General features: G+C 40.8%; 1 protein-coding gene across 4 annotated transcripts in view; it reads left to right on the forward strand.

Annotated features, from left to right (window-relative positions):
• rnpep (arginyl aminopeptidase (aminopeptidase B)) overlaps positions 1-23,516 on the forward strand; it is a 34,975-nt gene extending 11,459 nt beyond the window's left edge. Inside the window, exons 2-11 of one of the 4 annotated variants that reach the window (XM_078242302.1) lie at positions 227-367; positions 2,076-2,227; positions 6,881-6,997; positions 9,609-9,844; positions 11,080-11,193; positions 14,153-14,265; positions 16,518-16,626; positions 19,847-20,071; positions 21,929-22,071; positions 23,062-23,516. In XM_078242302.1, coding sequence (XP_078098428.1) covers positions 227-367; positions 2,076-2,227; positions 6,881-6,997; positions 9,609-9,844; positions 11,080-11,193; positions 14,153-14,265; positions 16,518-16,626; positions 19,847-20,071; positions 21,929-22,071; positions 23,062-23,208 — 1,497 coding nt within the window. In that variant the 3' untranslated portion in view covers positions 23,209-23,516. Of the gene's footprint in view, positions 1-30; positions 368-2,075; positions 2,228-6,880; positions 6,998-7,309; positions 7,335-9,608; positions 9,845-11,079; positions 11,194-14,152; positions 14,266-16,517; positions 16,627-19,846; positions 20,072-21,928; positions 22,072-23,061 lie in introns of those variants that run through there. The other 3 variants (XM_078242304.1, XM_078242303.1, XM_078242306.1) reach the window with 3 other exon arrangements.
• Positions 23,517-24,400: the final 884 nt, after the last annotated feature.

Here is a 24,400-nt window from a genome sequence, read left to right on the forward strand (position 1 = left end):
AATTTATTGTTTTACCTTTTGCTACTCCAGATTTCCTGGCTTCATCCAGTACAGACAGCCAACAAAGAGAAACCTTTTCTGTATACATCTGGCTTTCCGGTACTCAATAGGTCTCTCTTTCCCTCCTTCCACACTCCGAGCAGCAAGAGCACGTACTCTGCTGTCATACAGGTAAAATGCTGCAACCCTGCATGAATACCACTTGTCATTGTGCTCTTTTTGTTAGGTTGTTTGGTTGGACCCTGAACAGACAGCAGGAAAAGTAAAGCCGTACCTCTTCACCCAAGGCCAGGCTGTCCTAAACAGGTCCTTCTTCCCTTGTTTCGATACTCCTGCAGTTAAGAGTGCTTACTCTGCCTCCATTAAGGTAAGGCCAATGATGTTCTTCCCTGTAAATTTAACATAACTAAGCTAATGAGCGTTGAAAACTGCAGACACTACTGAAGTATGCCCAAACAAAATTATCATAGATCATTTTGAAATTATTCTGAAGCCATGTGCATGATTGTCAAATGAAGAAGAATATCGAACGACTGTACTTTAAAGGACTGGAATTTGACTTAAGGTGGCACAGTGGTTAGTGCTGCTGCCTCTCAGCGCCAGGGACCCTGGTTCATTTCCGGCCTTGGGTGACTGTCTGTATTGTGTTTGCACATTCTCCACATGTCTGTGTGGGTTTCCTCCGGATGCTCCAGTTTCCTCCCACAGTCCGAAGATGTGCAGGTTAGGTGGATTGGCCATGGTAAATGCGCGGGGTTATGGGGATAGGGTGGGGGTGGGCCTGGGTAAGATAGAGTCAGTGCAGACTTGATGGGCTGAATGGCCTCCTCCTGCACTGTAAGGATTTTGTGACTGCTTAAGAGATGTGATTGATGATTATTTTAATCCTTGTTCCTTTTAATATTTGTAGATGAGTTTATCTAAAAATTATATGTTTCTAAATGTTTTAAACTGGATTTATTTGCTCATGTCATTTTTTAAATTCACAGTTTTAATGCTATAAAGCTGATGTCTGAGGCACACGATGCAGTATTTTCTCTAAGCGGTGTCACGGATGTGGTGCCATGATTTGGAATATTGACCCATTGTCCTCCATTGCCACCTTCATTTCTATTAGAGCAGGTTTCATGACATTGAAGGGGGAGAGTCTACGCACAGTGCCTGCCTACACACCACCTCTGCAAAGCAATTTTTAAGATGGCAATGGGGAAATGATAAATCAACTCCAAATATTTAAATTTGTCAATTGTTGTGGCAGATGTGAATTTGGTAATATGATGCAAAAATATGTTGGAATAAAAATGTTTCACAGATTCCGTTAGATCAAGAGCACATGAATTAAGAAACGTCCAAGTAATCTAGGCGGAACAAAGATATATTTAGCTGTGTCTGACATTGGAATTTAAAATGCAGCAATTTTAAGACTGAACCAGATTTCAGCTGTGTCTGCCGACTGATGAATAATTAGCACTGGTCATTTCAAAGCACAGAAGACAATTGGACAGTGGTTTCCAAGTTCCATATTGAGGGAAATCCAAGTATTCCCTCCCCAACAAATAGGTCACCAACATTAACTTGTCTTGGCAGGACGTTCCTTTGGATTGATACCTGCTATACAAAACATTAAAAATAACAAATGCAACATCAACATAAAAGGTCAGACACTGCTCACAAATGTCAGGTCGCATGCTCTGGTCATTCTTTAGCTCAGTTGCTCCAACACAGCAATGACACCGTCATCTGTCTGACTTTAAAGTTTATTTATTAGTGTCACAAGTAGGCTTACTGCAATGAAGTTACTATGAAAATCCCCTAGTCGCCACACTCCGGCGCCTGTTCGGGTACACTGAGGGAAAGTTTAGCATGGCCAATGCACCTAATCAGCACCGTCATGACACCGTCATCTGCCTGACATTGACCGATTACTAAGTATATGCTCTATCCACACAAAAAAAGACAAGTCTAATCTGACCAATTAATGTTCCATCAGTCCTTGATTTGTTTCAGTAAGTGTATGAGCTGAGAGTATTTCTCCAAGTGTGGAACTTTTAGTGTTACTGTACTTGTCGTTTTAGGTTCCTGAAGGATTCACCGCAGTTATGAGTGCAACCAAATGGGAACATGATCAAAAACAAAACATATTCCACTTCAAAATGCATCACCCAATTCCTTCATACCTTGTTGCTTTAGCTGTTGGTGACATTGTCTCTGCAGAGATTGGACCGAGGTGAGTTCTTTTCCTTTACCCAGCTACTTCAAAGTGGTTTGAGATTAAAAGAATTGACAAATCATTTTTGTCCTGTTTTTGCCGGTTTACCACTTTAACATTGCTCAATTAGCTAGGGTAAATGTATGGGTTATGGGGATAGGGCCTGGGTCGGACTATGTTTGGTGCAGACTCGATGGGCTGAATATCTTCATTCTGCACTGTGAGATTCAATGACCTATGAATTCCCATTGATTTTTTTAAAAGTAAGAATTCTTTATGGTTTCAGCAAGTCCCTTGAGTGGTTATTTTATTAAAAGGTTTAAAACATTTCTGCGTTTAAATGAGTAAATTGTCAGATTACAATTCGGCATATATTCGAAGAATAAAGTGAATTCTGAGTATATTCCTTCCAAGTTGCTTTTATTTATGTGAGGTGATGCACAATGTACTTCTGTAGGATGTTTTTTAAGGTACGATGAGATAACTGACTGATTCTCCAGTTGGGGTACGTGCAGTTGTGGCAGACTGAGACATTGTCAAAAAAGCAATGTCAGCTAATTTAGCTGTGCTGCCTCCACACTTTCCTGTACTGGTCACCAGCCTACAGACATACCAGTCTGAAAATGTCTGACTTGAGAAACTAAACCAACTCAGCCTGTTTAGTACTTGGATGGGAGACCTCTTGCGAATACCAAGTGCAGTCGGCTGAGTTCCTTCTGTGCCCGAGTGGTTTAAATCGTAGAAACCCTACAGTGCAGAAGGAGGCCCATCGAGCCTGCATCGACAACAGAGCATCCAGGCTATAATCCCCGTAATCCCACGTATTTACCCTGCCAATCTCCCTAATCCACACATCCTGGACCTCACCTGTTTACAATATATAAATGATCTGCAAGCAAGGACAGAGTGTAATGTAGCAAAATGTGCGGATGGTAGTAAATAAGTAGTAAATAGGCAGGCAGTGAAGAGGAGATAAAGATTTTACAGGCACATATAGATAGGAGGCTAGAAGAATGGGCCAAAATTTGGCAGATGGAGTTTAATGTGGATAAGTGTGAGATGATCCATTTTGGCAGAAAAATAAAAAGGCAAATTATTACCTCAATGGAAAGCAGATTCAAAATGCATCCAGGCAGAGGGATCTGGGTGTCTTTGTTCATGAACCTCAGAAAGTCGGTATGCAGGTACAGCACATAATAAAAAAGGTGAATGGGATGTTGGCATTTGTTGCAAAAGGACTGGAGTACAAAAGTAGAGAAGTGTTGTTACAGTTGTATAGTGTGTTGGTGAGGCCACATCAGGAGTATTATGTCCAGTTTTGGTCTCCTTATTTGAGGAAGGATGTGGTGGCTTTGGAGGCAGTTCTGAGGAGGTTCACCAGATTGATTCCAGGGATGAAGGGGTTGGCGTATGAGGAAAGATTAAACAGTTTGGGCTTGTACTCACTGGAGTTTAGAAGAATGAGAGGGGATCTGATCGAGGTATATAAAATTTTAAAAGGGATTGATAAAGTAAATGTAGACCAAATGTTTCCTCTTATGGGGCAATCTAGAACAAGAGGTCATAGGTATAGGTTGCAAGGCGGCAGATTTAAAACTGTGATGAGGAATTACTCAGAGGGTGGTAAATTTATGGAACTCGCTGCCCCAGAGCACGGTGGAATCTGAATCATTGAATGGTTTGAAAAGGGTGTTAGACATATTTCTAATTTTTAAAAAAAGGGAAAGAGGGATATGGGAACAGGCGGGGAAGTGGATTTGAGATCGGGGAAAGATCAGCCATGATCTGATTGGTTGAGCAGGATCGAAGGGCTAAACTTGCCTAATTCTGCTCCTAATTCCGATGTCCTTATCCTGGACACTAAGGGGCAATTTAGCATGGTCAGTCCATCTAACTACACATCTTTGGACTGAAGATAGGTCACTGATGTGGTAACCTACAAACCTAGTGCAATGCTTTGAGATCCCTGATTCGAATCCCACCCAGGTAGATGTTAAAATTGTCCTGTGGCAGGCATGGGTGAGCTGAAACATTTTGTCCTTTCAGCAGCATGGTAGTGCAGTGGTAACATCACTGAACTAGTAATCCAGAGAGGCTCTGGCTAATATTCTGGGGACATGGATTCAAATCTCACCTTGGCAGCTGGTGGAATTCAATTGATTTGCCACTGTTCCTCCTGTTGCCTAGTGGTATAGATCAGTGAACTTGTAATCCACAAACCTAGGACAATGCTCTGGGATTCCCATCTCGAATTCCACCATAGTAGAAGGTAAAACCACCTTGTGGCAGGCATGGGTGAGCTGGAAATTTCCACATGCAGAGGGGATGTTATGGCAGCAGGTGGATGGGGAACGCGGGAGCTCTTAAAGGACTGCTATTCATTTTTTCTGGCACACAAGAGTCTGGGCTAAAGGCTGGAGAAAGTGTAGTTGATTTCTGTCTGGGCTAAGGGAACATCAGGCTGCTAGGGATAACAAAATTCAGGGAATACCACCACCTGCAAGTTCCCCTCTAAGCCACACGCCATCCTTTACTAGAAGAGGTCATTGCCTGAGTAAGTAGTGTCCCATGATCATAGGTCTTTGGAAGTGCTCACTAGATTGAGGACAAGTATTAGGGTAAGGTTGGCTAAAGTGTATTCACTCAAGAAGAGAATGTTATGTACTATATTTGAATCAAGCACTGAACCCACCACATAATAAGATATGGTATAATTTCAAAGCACTCAATTTGCACATATCACAAAGCTGGCACTTACAAAGAGAATGAGACCAGGTTCGCGCCAACATGTACACGGTACACTCTGATCAAAGGCCAAGAAACAGTGGAGAAGGGACATTGAGCAGGTCAATAAACTGATTGCACCTTCTGTGGAACTTGTGGTTTGTATTGGATTTATTCCCAGAAGGAATGCACGAACGTTACAGGTGACAGGAATTCAAAAGCATTGATAGTAAAGTTCGTGGTGAATAGAGGTTGTTGTTGAGGGGTTTGTGTAGTGAAAGGAGGACTGTTCTGGAAGAAAAGAGGGCTGTTACTGTAGGGAAATTATAGTTTCTACATCAGGTTCTGTTTGAGATTGCGCAATTTGTGCATTGGTTCAGCAAATCTTCTATTCATATCTGCTGCAGGATCATTTATACGACCATCAATAGTCAAGTATTTGCCATCAAGGTTCTGCACTTTTGCATTTTGCGGAAACCTGTTGAGTCGCTCTCCTGTTTGTCATGGAGAAAGTAGCAAACTTTTATGTTTTGACATGGGGATTCTTTGACCTGATTGACCGAATGGTGCACCAGAATTCTGGCTAATATTCCAGTCGTGAGTTGAAAGGTTCCAGTAAAGTAAAATCTTAATTCCAATGTGTTTTTTTTAGCAATGTTCACAAGATCTAGCACATCAGGCTGCTAGGAAAACCACCACCTGCAAGTTCCCCTCCAAGTCACACACCATTCTAATTTGGAACTGTATCGCTGTTAACTCACTTGCCAATGTAAAGTAACATTTATTTGTTAGTCACAAGTAGGCTTACATTAACACTACAATGAAGTTACTATGCAAATCCCCTAGTCTCCACACTCCGGTGTCTGTTTGGGTACACGGAGGGAAAATTTACCATGGCCAATCCACCTAATGTGCACATCTTGGACTGTGGGAGGAAACCGGAGCACCCGGAGGAAACCCACGCAGATACGGGAGAACGTGCAGACTCCACACAGACAGTGACCCAAGCCGGAAATTGAACCCGGGTTCCTGGCGCTGTGAGGCAACAGTGCTTGCCACTGTGGGTCAAAAGCTTGCCACACACACCCAAAGCCTATACCAGATGGATTGCAGCAGTTCACCACCGCCTTCTCTGGGACAATTAGAGATAGACAACAAAAGCTTGCCATCATAGAGTCAGTGAAGACTGGTTTCCCTAATGTGATCAAGGTGTGTTCTGTGTCTAAATGCAAAGCTCTAGGGCTAATTAAGAGTGGGCAATTGTGGTCTGAGATAGACATGCTTTTTTCCCTCTGTATGACCATCTTCTCTGCCAAATCCATTCTTGCTGCCTTAAATCTAAACTGCAGACACATTGCTTCCTGTGTGCAACAGTAGGAATTCAGTTTTTGTGGAAACCTGAGTTTGTTTGATTCTATCTTTCTCTCGTGCTTCTTTCTCTTTCATCTTTTCCTTTCTCCTTGCCTTTCATACACCCGTTTTCATTCATGTTCTCTGTTTCACTTTTGCTCTCACCTTTTACTTTTTTTTTCTCTTTCTGAAGGTGCTTTCTAGCATTAGTACAACTGAGTTGGCCGGATGGTCCCCTATCTGGCTATATCTGAATCATTTCCACAATGGGCCTCAATTGCTGACTTGATAATGTGACAGACAAAGTTCAACTAAACAACAATTACTTCAGTTTAACCTGCACATTTAAGTTTCAATGCATGCTCTCAAGTTCTTGTCACAATATGTAGTCAAAGATAGGTAATAATAGGATCTGGTTATCTTTCTTTCTGTCTCCTGGAGGATTGTTAATATTAAGCTCTGTGTACTAAATAAGGTTTGCTTTCTTAAGAATTATAATGTCTGTCTTTGAGTAAGGGAGTGAAATAAAGTGCCTGGTTTTCATTGTTCCATTCTTAGTATTTGAGCATTAAGAGAATAATCTTATTTCTGGTGCAGGAGTTGTGTCTGGACTGAACCCAGTCTGTTAGAAGCTGCTAAAGAGGAATATGACGGTGTGGTTGAAGAGTTCTTGAAAGTTGGTGAGAAGCTCTTCGGTCCGTATGTATGGGGAAGGTAAATCTGTCGTTCCGCTGTCTGTTTTGGTGAAATAATCTTGTTCTGCCAATACACCTTGCTTCACATTCTTTTACATCGACGTTTAATGTTGGGAATTGCCTACACAAACATTGTATAATGGCAATTCCCATGTAAACAAATTGTTTGTTGTAGACTGTTAAAGCAACTGAAATACATTAAAAATAAATTAACTGAAATTTCTAACATGTAAAATAAGCTGTTTTTCTTCCCTCTTGTGTGAGCGTACCTTCTTCCTCCAAATCCATGCCTATTTGCCAACTCCAAGCTGCACGTACATTGACTAATGTGTGCATCAACCCTTCTACATATGCAAGTTTGTTAATTTCACCATTTTCTCTGCATGTTTCTGACTTTCTCTTGTACTTTCTCTCTCTCTCTCCTGTGCCCTTTCCTTAATTGGTTTTCTCTTATCTCTCAAAATCCTTCAACAATGAATCTTTCTAATTACGCTGCCTTGTCTTTCATTTTCTGTTCCTCTTTTATGTCTTTTTATAAAGGTGCTCTGTACATTCATCATACAACTATAATCTGAATGGCCCCCTGACTGACAAACCGTTGCAAATAAATGCATGTTTCACAATGATGCTGCTAGATTTACCCATTGAATTTGTCTTGTTTTTACATGCCTTAAAGTTATTATTGAAGCCTCTGGTCTGTCTCGACAGCCTGGACTTTAGAAATATTTAGTTTGTCTCTCACGTACATTCTAAGCAAGTTTTGCAGCAAAGATTAGTAAATCATTGTCAATTGTCATCAATGTTTGGCATAATGCCCTGATATTATGACATTTTCAATTAATTGTAACTAATGGTAGTTACAATGGTAGTATCTAAAATAATTCAGGAAAGATACAGAATTTAATCGAAGGGGACTATGGATGTCATAAACCCTGAAGATTAGATTGTGGATTTAAACTCATTCCATGATCTGCTATTTTCTATGACATTGTTCAATGATTAATGATTTAACATCCTGTTGCTCTGAAGAACAATTAGTTTGTCTTAAATTTACTGTAAGAAGTCTCACAACACCAGGTTAAAGTCCAACAGGTTTATTTGGTAGCAAAAGCCACTAGCTTTCGGAGCGCTGCTCCTTCGTCAGGTTGACTTACCTGTTGGACTTTAACCTGGTGTTGTGAGACTCCTTACTGTGTTTACCCCAGTCCAATACCGACATCTCCACATCTTAAATTTACTGTGACATCGGAGCAAAGTATATGCTGCATACAAAGTCAGTTAATACATTAATTACCCTGTCTATTCATTTCATACATACACTTTGTAAAAGGGGCATATGGACTTAACTTTAAAATGCATGTTTAAACAATTTTATTTTTTAATGCTGATTCTGTTTGTTCATTGTACTTCAGCTGGTACTGGTGAAAGTACTAGACTGTGGCGACATGTTTGTCTTTCTCTGCTACTTGCTTGATTCTCACTGACTGTACAGGGCACTCAACCTGATTGCAGTTGGACTGTTTAAAGCCCAGCAGTCAAATTAAAATAAAAGGGCGTTTAGTGGAAGACAAAACTTTCAACCAGGATGCACACAGATTCTTTCAAAGGTGCACCCAAAAGATTGCGTGTCTTAGCAGTTACAAAGTGAAATGTTACGGCATGAATTGTTCTGAAGTGAATTTGTTGCTTTTGCTACTGTGCTGAGCTAACTTGGGAGAACTGTTCTTGACAGCGCTGACTGATAAGTGTTTGTTTTTTTAAAAACTTTTGGAAGTTGATAAATCATGTTGGCAATCGAGGATGGAACTGACCTGTCGATTAGGTTCGAAAGGGCAAAGCTGAAGCCACACAATTCAGCACAGAAAGTAAAACAAAATTCTGGAGATGCTGGACTTCTGTGCTGAAAACACTTTGGCAAGTTGACCAGTATCTGTGGTGAGAGAGAAACTGAGATAATGGCTGGAATTTTGCCGGCACACCGACCCCAATTCAGGGGATGGGCGAGGCTCGGAGAACGGCATTCTCCGTTAGCCTCGGGCAGCTTCGTATGAGCCTCGGGCGGACGTGCCAGTAAAATTCCGCCCAATGAGTCCTGATGAAAGGTAAACAATCGAAATGTCAACTCTGTTTTTCTCTCCACGGTGCTGCCCGATTTGCTAAGTGCCTCCAGCATTTTCTGTTTGCAGAGAAAGTAAACTGGGAGTGACCCAGAATTGGCAGAACAACTATCCCACCAGCATGACCATTAACTCTATTTTAGTAAGAGATTACATTGTTTTTATCTTGCACGTCCTGTTGAATAGACTGAGATTAAAATCAAAGAGGCTGAGTCTCCATCATGACTGTTAGGTTGCAGCTCACAGTATATGGTTCTGCCTTTGATTAATTGCATCAGTTCTTGCATGTTTTGAGACGCGATCCATTCCTACAACCAAATACAGTGACTGACTCCAGTCTTTACCTGTAGAACTAATAGTTGGTGATTGGTTGCATATGCCATAAGTGAGGAAGAAACAAGTACCCCTGTATTGAGAGATAATAGTGTGAAAAGACTGCAAGTGTTCAGGTGGGATGGTGTTTTTTTAAAAAGGAAAATCTTGATAACCCCAAGTTTCTTGTAATGTTCCAAGGTATGACCTCCTCTTCATGCCTCCGTCTTTCCCGTTTGGTGGGATGGAGAATCCCTGCCTTACATTTGTTACTCCATGTCTGCTGGCAGGAGATCGGTCACTGGCTGATGTCATCATCCATGAGATTTCACACAGCTGGTTCGGGAATCTGGTCACAAATGCCAACTGGGGAGACTTCTGGCTTAATGAAGGCTTTACAATGTATGCACAGCGGAGAATTACAACAGAACTTTACGGTATGCCTCTTGAAGAACGTACATTATAATTCTGAATTCTAGTCTCCTAATTCTCATAGCTGAAGATGCGATGAGATGCTCAATAATTAAGATGTTCTTTAGTTCATACCATTCGGGTATATTGCTCAGTGAGGTATTAAACATAGTACAGTTTTTTTTAAGCCGGTTAATTTTTTTTGTTTTTTGAATAATACATTTCATATGGTTTAAAACACAAGTCTTTAAGTGTTGTGTTATTTTATGAGTGTCATGTATGATTTTTGTTAAGCACCAGTTTTTTCACCAAAGCCAATAAAGGGGATTGATTGTCCCCCAAAAGGTTACCACAGGAACACCCATTAAAATGTTGTTAATCTATAACAGACTCACAAGAAAGAACTGACCAGAAATTACTCATATCTCCACCTTGCAGAGTAGTTGAGAGAAGTTGGAACTCTGTCTCACAGCAGGTCATCGGACAGAGGAGTGTGTGAACAGATTTGTCTGCTTACCTAGTATTTTTAAAGGGCAGAAAACAAGGTTACTGATAGCTACAATGTTTTTTAAAAAATTAATTTTCAAGGAACATGGATATCACTGGCTGGCCAGCATTATTGTCCATCCCGCATTGCCCTTATTCAGAGGGTAGTTGAGAGTCAACCACATTGCTGTGGCTCTGGGGTCACATGTAGGCCAGACCAAGTAAGGACGGCAGATTTCCTTCCCTAAAGGACATTAGGGAACAGGTGGGTTTTTCCGACAATCAGCAATGGTTTTGTGGTTATCAGTAGACTCTTCATTCCAGATATTTTTAAATTGAGTTCCAACTCCACCACCTGCCATGGTGGGATTTGAATCCAGGTCCCTAGAACATTATCTGAGTTTCTGGATTAATAGTCTAGCAATAATACCACTAGGCCATTGCTTCTCCTAATAATGTCACACTATATAGCCTGATGAAGGTAGAGTAGGACTAATGAACATGTTGTTATTACCTGTGGCATTCCAGGAGCGCCTTGTTGGAAGGCAACCTCATCGCTAAACAAAAGGATTGTTGTCTGTTCCTATATTTCTCTTGCCCCCTAACCCTATACCCCTGCCAAATTGGCAAATTGTCTGCTTTTAAAAATCCCAATTTACTGTCTCAACACGGATGGGTTTTATTCATAGACAAGCTTTGTCCATGCCTGTGGCACGGATATTGTTACCAGAGTGCCACTTGATCTGTACATTTTGCTTGTCATTTTATTATTCAGGTGCAGCATATACTTGTCTCGAGGCTACTACAGGGAGAGCCCTGCTTCGTCAACACATGGATAACACAGGGGAGGACCATCCGCTCAACAAATTGAAAGTCAAAATTGAACCAGGTGAGAGCTTCGACACTAGGGCTGGAATTCTACCGCCTCGCAAGGCTCGTAGAACGGAAATCTCCATTGGCCTCGGGTGGGATTTTATGATCGCGCCCGAGCAAGGTCGTAAAATCCTGCCCTAGATCTGTACAAGCTGATTTGGATTCACTTTGTTTGGTACCAGGTTAGTTTCAAAAGCCTATCTCATTAGTAGAACTTAATCTTCTATAACCGTTACAATTAGCAAGTGCATAGAACATAGAACATTACAGCGCAGTACAGGCCCTTCGGCCCTCGATGTTGCGCCGACCAGTGAAACCAATCTAAAGCCCATCTAACCTACACTATTCCAATATCATCCATATGTTTATCCAAAACCATTTGAATGCTCTTAATGTTGACTAAGGAAATTTGGCATGTCAGCTGCAACTCTCACCAACTTTTACAGATGTCCCATAGAAAGCATTCTTTCTGGTTGTATCACAGCTTGGTATGGCTCCTGCTCTGCCCAACACCGCAAGGAACTACAAAAGGTCGTGAATGTAGCTCAAACCATCATGCAAACTAGCTTCCCATTCACTGACTCTGTCTACACTTCCCACTGCCTCAGCAAAGCAGCCAGCATAATTATGTATCCCACACACCCCGGACATTCTCTCTTCCACCTTCTTCTGTCGGGAAAAAGATACAAAAGTCTGAGGTCATGTACCAACCAACTCAAGAACAGCTTCTTCCCTGCTGCTGTCAGAGTCTTGAATGGGCCTACCTTGCATTAAGTTGATCTTTCTCTACACCTTGGCTATGATTGTAACGCTACATTCCGCACGCTCTCTTTTCCTTCTCTATGAATGGTATGCTTTGTCTGTATAGTATTCAAGAAACAATACTTTTCACTATGTTAATACATGTGACAATAATAAATCAAATCAAAAAGTTCTCCCCGTGTCTGCGTGGGTTTCTCCAGGTGCTCTGGTCCCACAGTCCAAAGATGTGCAGGTTAGGTAGATTGGCCGTGGTAAATTGCCCCTTAAGTGTCCCAAAATGTGTGGGTTAGGGGGATTATTGGGGTAAATACATTGGGTTACAGCGATGGGGTGGGGGATGGGACTGGATAAGACGGGACTGGATAAGATGCTCGTGTCAACTGGAGAGTCAGTACAGACCCGATGGGACAAATGGCATCCTTCTGCAGTGTAGGGATTCTATGATTCCATATTCATTTCTTAATACAGAGCAGAGAATATATTCTTTATGTTACTGGGCCCCTTGGTGAAGTTTTTGAAAACAGCTATTATCCAGAATCCAAGAAAGTGTTCTGCCTCTCCGATGTCAGAGGGCAAGGGTGGCGCTGAGTGGCTGCAGTGAGGGAAAAGGGTGGGGTGGGGAGAAAGATGGTGAACAGCCAGCAGTCTTGGTCCACATCAGTACCGGCAGCATATGGATAAAGAGGGATGCGATATATCTGACTCCACTTAAATTAATATTTCTACTAAGGGAACAGAAATTAAGATTGCAAACCATTTGCTGCTGTTGTATTCCTATCTGCTAAAAAGTACTGTTTTACTTAAATACATGTTTTGTATAATCATTACATAGACTGAGCAGAATTGTTTATTTCCCACTGACATGGCCTGTTTCTCTTCCTCAAAGTTTAGTTTATTTCAGCTCGACCTGCTGTTTAATTTCAACTGCTTTATTAACCCCATTTCCTCCACCCCACTCCCCACAACCCCAGTGTGTTAACTCCTTCCCTCCTGCTTTATTTACATCCTGCACAAGAATGTGGATGCAATTTTGATTCCGGAAAAGGCTTTCCTATCAGCTAGCCATCCCTTGTTGAGAACTTCAGTGCAACAAGAATATGAAGCCTTTGTGCCAACGCTGCATGTTGACCGTCTCAATATATCATTCCTTACGCCTGACACACTTGCAGTGTCCTTCACCCTCAGACTAGGGAAACAACACTTCATTCAGGGCTTCCAATATCACCTACAAAAATAGGCTATCTGTACCCTTGATTACAGAATTTTCCCCTAATGTTGCATCTATATTCTTGTAATTTGTCTGCCTGTCATTCCCCTGGCCAGTCTCTTGTTTTTTGGTGCCATAATGTTCCTCAGGACCACCGACCTCTCAGTCAGTATTACTGTTCACCTCGTACTCAACACATCGTGGAATGTTTTGGCTGCTTTTCCACAAAAGGATTGGTAAAATTGCTATTAAATACTTAACGTTAAAAGTAAATGTGTATCCTTAAGTTTTGTTTTGATAAAAGCATCTAGATGAAAGATGATTAATGTGTTATCATAGAATCCCTACAGTGCAGAAGGAGGCCATTTGGCCCACGAGTCTGCACTGATTCACCGACAGAGCATCTTACCAAGGCCCACCCCCCATCCTATCCCCGTAACCCCATCCAATCCCCCTAACCTACACATCTTGGGACACAAAGTGACAATTCAACTTGGCTAATCCACCTAACCTACACTTCTTTGGACTGTGGGAGGAAACCAGGGCATCCGGAGGAAACCCACGCAGCATGTGCAGGCTCCATCCACAGATAGTTACCCAAGATTGGAATTGAACCCAGGTCCCTGGCACTGAGGCAGCAGTGCTAACCACTGTGCTGCCTCCTTATATGGAAGCTTTATTACTTAGCACAAGCTAAATAATTAGCCACTTAGTGACCTGTCTGGGTAATCAAAAAAATACTTCACATATATTGTGTTGGGAAAGAGATATAAGATGGGGATTGGAAACAAGCTGCGAGATGCTTTTGAAAATGGAAAAGTGCTGGTGGCTTTCAAGCAGCAAGGGGTTGCAAGAGAGAAGTTAGAAAATTAAAAGAAGCAAAATCACTATTTGAAATGAGGTAGCATAACCTGTTCATTATTAGGTTATTAGGGAAATGTGTTTTCCTTTAATTTGAAATTAATTTATTTGAAATGTTTTAATTCATTGTATGTGTTCTTTTTAGGTATTGATCCTGATGACACATATAATGAAACTCCCTATGAGAAGGGCTACTGCTTTGTATCATATCTAGCTCACCTTGTGGGTGATCAGAACAAATTTGATGCTTTCCTTCGGGTAAGAACTCTTTACTATCAATAAAGATTTTCTTTTGCTTTTATGATGAACTGATTAATAGTCGCATGCTGGCCTGGTCTAGTTTAGACTATTTTGTATTTATTTATTAGTGTCACAAGTAAACTTATATTAACACTGCAATGAAGTTACTGTGAAAATCCCCTGGTCACCAGACTCCGCTGCCTGTTCGGGTACACTGAGGGAGAATTTGGCATGGTCAATGCACCTAACCAGCACATCTTTCAGACTGGGAAGAAAGCGGGGCACCAGGAGGAAACCCACGCAGACACGGAGAGAACGTGCAAACTTCGCACAGTGACCCAAGCCGGGAATCGAACCTGGGTCCCTGGTGCTGTGAAGCAGCAGTGCTAGAGTCAGACATGAAGCTGTGACAGTGCTCAATCTTTCTCGAGCTTATTTCCGGTTGCTTTTCCCTTTTGAGCCCAGCTATAAAGTCTTAAAAAATAATACTTTCTGCACTTCATCGCTGAGCAAATATGCTGACAATGAAGGTGTTGAAAATCACCATTTAAAATTTAAGTATAAACCATTTAACTTAAGGTTTTGACTTCCTCCCGAATAATTGAATTTCTTCCTTTCATTTTCTTCTGGCAATCTCCTGTTGCTTACTGACCCTGCTGATTGCAAATTGAGCTTTGAGGTGTTATGCTCTGTCGAAACTTTGAAGTTGCAGCAAGAATTTTCTGAAGATATTTCACCGAATGAAAATCCTATCGGAAGGACAGTTTTCCAGCTAATTCAGCTTAGCTCAGATCTGACCTTCGTGTCAGGAGATTATGCATTGTAGTGGCAGTCTAGTAATTGAGCACGTAATGTAGCAAAGTACAAGGGAACTGTTGCATTGTTACAGGTGCTGCCATAGAATCCTACAGTGCAGAAGGAGGCCATTCAGCCCATCGAGTACACCAACCACAATCCCACCCAGGGCCTTTCCCCACAACTCCATGCATTTACCCTAGCTAGTCCCCCTGACACACAGGAGCAATTTAACATGGTCAATCTATCTAACCCACACATCTTTGGAATGTGGGAGGAAACTGGAGCACCCGGAGGAAACCCACACAGACACAGAGAATGTGCAAATTGCACACAGACAGTGAGCCAAGCTGGGAATCGAACCCAGTCTTTGGCGCTGTGAGGCAGTAGTGCTAACCACTGTGCCACCGTGCCACCCTTCTGGAGAAATATTAAATCAAGTTTTCTGTCTAGTTTCATGGTTCAGATGGGCGTTAAAAATCATACAGCACTATTCAGAGAAGAGCACAGAATTGTTCTGGCTGACACTTGTCCCTCAAGCAGCACAATTGAAAACAAATTAACGAGCCATTTACCTCAATCTGCTCATAGAGTTTCTTTTCTCTCTCTCTGCGAATTCCTATGGTTAATGTAGAAACATATCCAAATCTGGAAGGACATCCATCGATGAGCATACTTATTCAGATGTTTCCCAAGCCAAATGGACCCTGACAGAGTTAAGGGTATTGTAATGCAGATTAAATTCTGTGGCAAGCAGATCACAAACATACGAGAGGAAATATGCCAAAATCTTCGTGGGTGTGGATTCTGCAAGATGAAGGAAGCACATGGTGTAAACTGTAACATGCACACAAACACTTCACTTGTGGAGTTCACATATTTGTCCCATGTTTGAGTGCATTGCTACTTATTGAAAACAAGTCATAAGTATTTCAAAAAATTACTTCATAAGATGAAGGCATTTATTGCCCAACCTCAGTGGCCCTTGAGAAGATGGTGGTGAGCAGCTTTTACCTGGTGCAGAATCGAGATGAGAAGGAATTTCTTCAGCCAGAAGGTGATGAATCTGTGGAATTCATTGCCACAGAAGGCTATGGAGGCCAAGTCATTGAGTGTATTTAAGACAGAGATAGATGGGTTCAATATTGATAAGCGGATCAAAGGTTACGGGGAAAAGTTGGGAGAATGGGGTTGAGAAACATATCAGCCATGATGTAATGGGGCAGACTTGATGGGTCGAATGTCCTAATTCTGCTCCGATATCTTAAGGTCATCCACAGTGCTGGTAGTTAGGGAGTTGCATGACTTTGGCCAGCAACAGTAAAGGAAAGGCTATATAGTTCCAAGTCAGAATGGTGTGTAGCTTGGAGGGGACCTTGCAGGTCGTGTTCCTACCTGCTCAGTATTCCGTTTGTGGCATTTGCTTTCATTCAAACAAACTCTTGTGATCTTAATACATTCTTGTTTGGATGCAGGCCTATCTGGACAAATTCAAGTTCCAAAGTATTGTAGCAGAGGATACCTTGAATTTTTATTTAAACTATTTCCCAGAACTCAAGGAAAAGAATGTTGAAAAAAGGCCAGGTAATGTCATTTTATGGAATGTTTATTGAATGCACTAAATAGAGGAAAGAAAACTCTTGCTATTAAAATGCTCTTTTTTAGAATTAATCTTTCTATTGTTACTTATGGGTCAATTACTTATGGTGGCTAGTTATGGTTTACCAAGGTATTGTTGCATGTTTTTTTTAAATTTTAGAGACCAACCTGACCGTCATACAGATTTCCTTACAAATATGTAATGGACAGCTGACAGGGTTATGGTGCATGTAAGGGATTCTGATAACCTCAGATCTGATGTTGGTTAATTCTAAGCACCAGTTGAGGTTTTGTCATTTCATAATTGATATCTCCTTGGCACATTAATCATCTACTCATGGAGATTATTTAAAACATGTAAATATATATTTGTTCATAGAATCTCTACAGTGCAGAAGGAGGCCATTCATCCCATTGAGCCTGCACCGACAACAATTGCACCCAGGTTCCATTCCTATAACCCCATGTATTTACTCTGCTAGTTCTCCTGACACTAAGGGGGGAAATTTTCCCATCCTGCCCTCCATGGGAATTGTGAGGGGGGGGCGGACTTCAGGCGGGATTTTCCAGTTTTGGAGTGAGCGCGGACAGCATTTTCTGTCCGAAGGGTCAATTTAACACGGCCAGTCAACCTAACCCGCACATCTTTCCGGTATGGCAGGAAACCGGAGCATCCGGAGGAAACCCACGCAGACATGGAGAGAACGTACAAACTCCACACAGGCAGTGACCCAAGGCCAGAATTGAACCCAGGTCCCTAACGCTATGAGGCCGCAATACTAATCACTGTGCCGCCCCAAATTCTCCATGCCTTTTAGAAATAAATAATCTGGGGTCTTAATATCTATTAAATATTGAAAATTCTGAGCAACATTCCGTTTAAATCTGCATTGAAGACTTTTGCCTCAGGGTCTGTTTGCGGCAGTGAGCATCAAGATTTACCCGCAGTACACGATATTCCTCCAGAGGGTGCAGTGATCTGTATAGATAATATTCTTGATGTGGACTTGCTGGTGATGGACTAGGGTAAGCACAGTAAGAAGTCTCACAACACCAGGCTAAAGTCCAACAGGTTTATTTGGTAGCACAAGCCACAAGCTTTCGGACCACTGGGGACAGTGCTCCGAAAGCTAGTGGCTTGTGCTACCAAATAAACCTGTTGGACTTTAACCCTGGTGTGATAATATTCTGTAAGAGTTTTAACAACACCAGGTTAAAGTCCAACAGGTTTATTTGGTAGCAAATGCCATTAGCTTTCGGAGCCCTGCTCCTTCGTCAGATGGAGTGGAGATATCCAGGTATCCACTCCATCTGACGAAGGAACAGGGCTCCGAAAGCTAAATGGCATTTGCTACCAAATAAACCTGTTGGACTTTAACCTGGTGTTGTTAAAACTCTTACTGTGTTTACCCCAGTCCAACGCCGGCATCTCCACATCATGATATTCTAACAGCGCTTCTCAAACATTTAAGTCCGCAGACCATTTAGACAGGACAAACGACCCTGCAGACCATCTGCCACCCTCTTTAGCTTGCCACTTCAAAAAAAAGTCTTCCGAATGAATAGGCATTTATGGGAACTATAAATATTGCTTTTTTTGCTACTAACTGCAATTAATCTGAATTTTAATTTAACGTATGCATTTTTAATTCATGCCAGAAATTAAAATATAGACATTTTTATAACATAAAGATTAATGCTATAATAGAACACATTTGTTTAAAATATTCTGATGTTAGAAAATCATCACAATCCTTTTCTGAGAAACTAATTCTTGCCTTGCATCTGTATTAATCAAATATCAACATTTTGCCTTTAAAACTACATTTTGATCGAGTTTTTCAAAGAGGTGACAAAGATAATTGATGAGGGAAGGGCTGTGGATGTAGTTTATTATGAACTTTAGTTAAGGCATTTAACAAGGTCCCACATGACATAATGGTACAAAAACTAAAATCACATGCGATTCGTGCTGGGCTGGCTAGATGGATACAGAAGTGACTTGGTCACAGAAGACAGACAGTAGCGGTGGAAGGGTGTTTTTCAGAATGGAGATCTGCAGCTAGTAGTTACTAACGTGTCTAGAGAAGGGAACTTCAATGAAAAGATTAAGTGAAGAATATGGTGTTGGTACATTGACCACTTATGATTTGAAGAAGCAAAAAGAGAAATGACTTAAATCGTATACTGACAATGTGATATGCCCAAATTGATGGATAATAGGAAAACACTCCCATCAGTCGAAGGCTATCCATGTAGACAAAGTATTGCTAGAGTAGATCAGGCACCATTAGAGCAAAATAATCCATTGGATTGCTTCAATATCATGGTCCAAGCGAGTGTTCAATGAACAGCTAGGTCTAATAACACCATGTGAATGCTCATCAGGATGGTGTAACTGACAGATTTTTTAAAATGCCATGGTCTCTACTCAAAATACATGGTAAAAATGCTACAGCTGATCATGAAGCTGCAGAGACGTACTTGGATGAAGTTTCCATGATAATATTAGAAAGTCTTAACAGCAGAGCTCTGCGGATGCACCAATGACCCCGATGACAGTTCGGCACATGCGCAGTGGCCTGCTCAGCACTATGCTGCCTCTTCTATAGCGGGAATAGGTCCCGCTCACCGATTTTCAGAATAAATCTCGCTAGGGCACTCTGCAGTGTTCAGAATGTGGGAGATTCATTTTTAAAATCATGCTAAAAAAGCCAGCGGAAGTTACTCCCGTTTTCGCGCGAATTGGGCACTTGGAATATTTTTGGGAGAATCACCCCCAATGTTTTTGGAGTTTATTTGCTGTATGATCCTGAACCAGCCCAAGAATCAAATCATTCTGCAGGCATTCAAAACCAGGGACAATACTGAATTGATGCATAAAATGCTCACTGCATTCAAGAGAGGTTTGGGATTTGCTGAATTTGACAAAGAATTCAATGTAAAAGATGCACTCTGGAATGCTGCAAACGCATGAGCCAATATACTCCAAGATATTTGGATAAATGTATGGTACATTTTTTATCCCAGATAGGGGGTCCGGTACCTATATTATAAACTCTGAATATCAAAAACAACTTTCCAGTGACTGAATGCAGCAGAATCAAACAGCAGTCAAGGTTGAGACAAAGACTAGAACTGTTCTGCATGAGTTAAACATTCTAGTACATTTGCTGCTGAACTATCTATTTTTCTCTTTGTTAAGGATTTGAATTTGATTCTTGGTTGAACATCCCTGGATGGCCACCTTACCTACCTGACCTTTCATCTGGTGATACTCTCATGAAACCTGCAGAAGACTTGGCAGCTCTGTGGCTGGCTGCAGATCTGAACGTGGATGCTATCAAAGCCATTGATCTGTCCTCATGGAAAACCTACCAGATTGTGCACTTCCTTGATAAACTCCTGGAAAAATCGCCTTTGTCTCCAGGTAACAGTCATGATAATTGTATCTATCACATAATAAAGTTTAGCATTTCTTAGTTACTTAGAGCAACACATGAAACACATTTCACATGGACAACATTTAGTCTGATACCCATTATCATTAAAATTATTTCCTATCAAGAATGTAATGTTTTAAGATTGTATATTAATAGCTTTATTTCAGTAAGTCTAAACACTGTGCATCTAAAGTGAAGGTTATTTAGATACATTTTAAACCTGTGGCACTAGAGTTCAAAATGATTCAAGTTCGCAGGAACAGGAGTCACCTATTCAGCCCGAGTCTGTTTTGCCAATCAGAGAGATCATGGCCTATCCTAATCCCATCCACCCAACCCCGGCCCCATATTCCTTAATACTCCCGGTTAGCAAAAATCTATCAATCTCAATAAAATAGAGTTAGAATTTGCTAATTTCTATGGGAGAATTCTATATATTTAATGCCAAGGATGGAAGTAGTGTAGCACTTAGTAGTGTATAGATACAAAAGCCAAGGATCAATTCATAGTCAAGATTAAAGATAATCTGTGGTCATACAATTTATGTTTAGCCTTGGCTCAGTGGTAGCACTTGTACCCGAGTCATGGGTTTTGCATTCAAGTCCCATTCCAGATACATAAAAGTTGATTATGATAACTGGAATAAAATTTGAAATTTGGTTTGCTGTAGGTAATATTGCAAAGCTGGCTGAAATGTACCCAGAGATAGCAAAAACTAGGAATGTAGAACTATTTATTCACTGGGTGCAGATTGTTGTGGAAAATAAATAAGGATCACCGTTCAGCATAAAACTGAGGAAACATTGCAGTGTTTCTTTTGGACAGCATATTAACCCAAAGTCCCATCTTCCCTCTCGGGTGCACACAAAATATCTGTTGGTACCCTCAATTAAGAGCAGTGGAGGCCTTTCTGATGTCTGGTCCAACATTGATCCTTTAACCACTGGTCTTTGGTGGGACCTTGTGTGCAAATTGGCTGGCAAGTTTTCCTACATTACAAAATTTAACGCATTGCATCCGTACTACTTCGATTTTTTTTTCTCTCCCGTCCTTTGCTGCAGGCGTACAGTTCCATGCCACTGGCACCCTCAAACCATGTGGCCATTCTTTATGCATGAGCCAGATGGTGAGTGTTGGCAGGTAATTTAGCTATGATAGTTTAAACCACTCCTACATGTGCAGTTGCTGAATGGGGCCATTGGTTATCATTTCTGGAATAGAAAACATTTATCTTTTCCATCCCTTACTTAACCAAAGGGGTACTTGAGCTTTTTTTAAAAACACTATTTCCCCAGTTCAGGTTTGTTAACTCAGTGGAACAAGGATTGAATCCAATGTACATTGCTTTTTATGGCTTATAACTACAGAGTCTACAAGATTGTGTTCAGGAGTGGGACCACCTTCCCCACTCCCCCTTTTCCATCCTAACCACTTCTACCTTCCAAGCCTTAGGCCAGGCCAGTTGTGACAATCCTGCTGTTAGCCTGTTAGGATTGGACTTGAGATTTTTGCTGATCTGGATGGTTGATATAAACATGAAACATGAAAGACGTTTCATTTCAGTAATTTCCCATGTATATACAATATTGGTGGTAAGTGATATTACAACCCAATATTAAAAAATTGTGATCAGAAAAAAAACTGTAGATAAGGTATAGATTCATAGAGGCTTACAGCACGGAAACAGGCCCTTCAGCCCAACCACCCAGTTTTTAACCACTAAGCTAGTCCCAATTGCCCGCATTTGGCTCATATTCCTCTCTACTCTTGCCCTGTAACTGTCTATATTATTTGCATTAAAACTATAATATCTGGAATAAAATTTAAAACCTGGTTTTCTGTAGGCAATATTGTAAAGTTGGCTGAAATGTACCCAAAGATATCCAAGGCTAAGAATGCAGAACTGCGTTTTCGCTGGGTGCAGATTGTTGTGAAAAATAACTATGAGGACGCGTTTGATGAACTCAGGAATTTCCTCTATAGTCAGGTATGTAAATGAGTATCCTACACTGAAATTAATGATCTCTTTTTTCTACGAAATGCAAGATGAAAAATGTAATAATTACAAACACATTTGCTGTTGAGTAGATTATTTATATCCTATACATTAAAATTGAGTCATTTCAAAATGCATTGAAAACTGTCAGAGAAATAAGGGTAAATGAGACTAAGTGAAAGATGCTGAGAAAGGGCAGAGAGAAAAATCTGGGGAGTACAACCAAACATTGAAGGGCAGAGCCACACAGATTTGAGAGTTTGGGACCACCACCAAGAAAGACATGTCTGCAGAAATGCATTGAGATTTGAAAGACAATGTGAGCTGGGGAACAAAGACATTGCAGAGACAAAAATAAGTTGAAAAACAGACAACTTAGTTGGAGACACAAATGGCAAATGTTGTGGCATAGAGAAAAAGAAATGCTCATGATAAAAGACTGGTGAAAGTTCAAAAGATTGACAGACTAAGATAGAGGGTTAACATTTCTGCTTATTACTATGCCTGTCCCGGTACTATTACTTCAGTGTAATACAAAAATGTTCAGCATAACAAAGTTGTTATACCACTTTAATGCTTTTTTGCCGAATTGGTGGCCACGATAGCCAGGGAGTGATGAAGATCAATAAACCTAGAATTAATTTGTTTAATATACCAATGCTTCCCTTAAGGGGCAGCATGGTGGCACAGTGGTTAGCACTGCTGCTTCAGTGCCAGGGACCCGGGTTCGATTCCCAGTTTGGGGTCACTGTCTGTGAAGTCTGCATGTTCTCCCTGCGTCTGCGTGGGGTTCCTCTGGTTTCCTCCCATAGTCCAAAGACATGCTAAATTCTCCCTCAGTGAATCTGAACAGGTGCCAAAGTGTGGCAACTAAGGGATTTTCATAGTAACTTCATTGCAGTGTTAATGTAAGCCTACTTGTGACTAATAAATAAATAAACTTTAAGATAAAAATTGTTGTCACTGTTGCCCTCTTCACAGGGAAAACAAAAGTACACCGTGCCTGTTTATCGAGCCATGTGGTCTGAAACTGAAGGAACACGTAAACTGGCACAGGAGATTTTTGCAGCTACAGGGAAACAGCTCCACAAAAATGTTCAAAATTATGTGAAGAAAATCTTTGTCTGAAACTATGACTCATCCTCTAATTACTAGGAAAATTACATATCTTATTTCACAAAATACAGTTTTTTTACTTCCCAGCAGACTGTTTGGAATATTTGTATTTCAGAATGTACATGATTACTGTCTTCCAATTTGTGTTTGTAAAATCAGGTAAATCATTAACTATTTTTGAATGTCATCTCTATTTGTAAATGTACTACAAACATCTCCATGTTTCAGCAAGGAGTTGTACAATGTTCATTTCTTGGGTATTTTCCAAAATAGGGCTGATGTGTCAAATCTAATAAATTCAACTGCTTGTGTCAAACGCACAGATCTCTCAATCATATGCAATCATCTTTTGTAATACCATTTAACTTGGAAAAATATCAAGGTGTCACAGAAGTGAAATTTACATTGAATTCCTGGTTTTCTGCTGAGGTGGTAGCATCAACTATTTTATAGCCACCTTAACAGTGCATTTACTGAGATTTAAAGATAGAAATATTCTAACCACCGAACTGCAATTGAGTCTCAGCACAAAGTGATGTAAAATTGTCTCTGATGGCTGTCTTTGTGGGGGTGACAACTGAAGCTTGTTAGGAGAATCATGATAAAAGCTTAACTGCTGTGGTGCATTTACTACACATTTTGTCAACAGCAGCAAGACTTCTCCAGCATTCAAGGTTCAACCCAAGTCCAGGCACAATGTTTCTAAATTTATAGACATTTCTGAATTTTACAGTAATGCCATTACATTGAAAGGAAGCAAATTATTTGGGGACCTTTATCTTGAGGAATTAACATCTTACCAAACATGTATGAAGCAAATTTGTCTGAACTTGCGAGCATGAATTGTTTCACCCCTCCTTGTGTCTATAGGATTTTAGTGATCACTGCTCATTATACCACAGATGTGTATCTAATTTGCTGGCAAACAATCAAAAATAGTTGTCTTTACTACTTTAAGTTGTAGGCTGAGATACAGGATCTCATATCAATGAATCTAGGTTACAGATTAGCCTGATCTCACTGAAAGATGAAAGAGGCTCAAGGAACTAAAAGGCCTGTTCCTATATTGAAGGTAGGTAAACTACAACTCGTGGAGCACATCTGTGTATCATGTTTCTCTCTCCAACATAAAGACCGCAACTAAAAATTTGATTCAATTTGTTATAAAAGTGGAAAAATGTTTTTGACCATTCAAATCTCTCAA

This window comes from Mustelus asterias, chromosome 25 (genome assembly GCF_964213995.1).
Source record: "Mustelus asterias chromosome 25, sMusAst1.hap1.1, whole genome shotgun sequence".
NCBI classification, from domain to species: domain Eukaryota; kingdom Metazoa; phylum Chordata; class Chondrichthyes; order Carcharhiniformes; family Triakidae; genus Mustelus; species Mustelus asterias.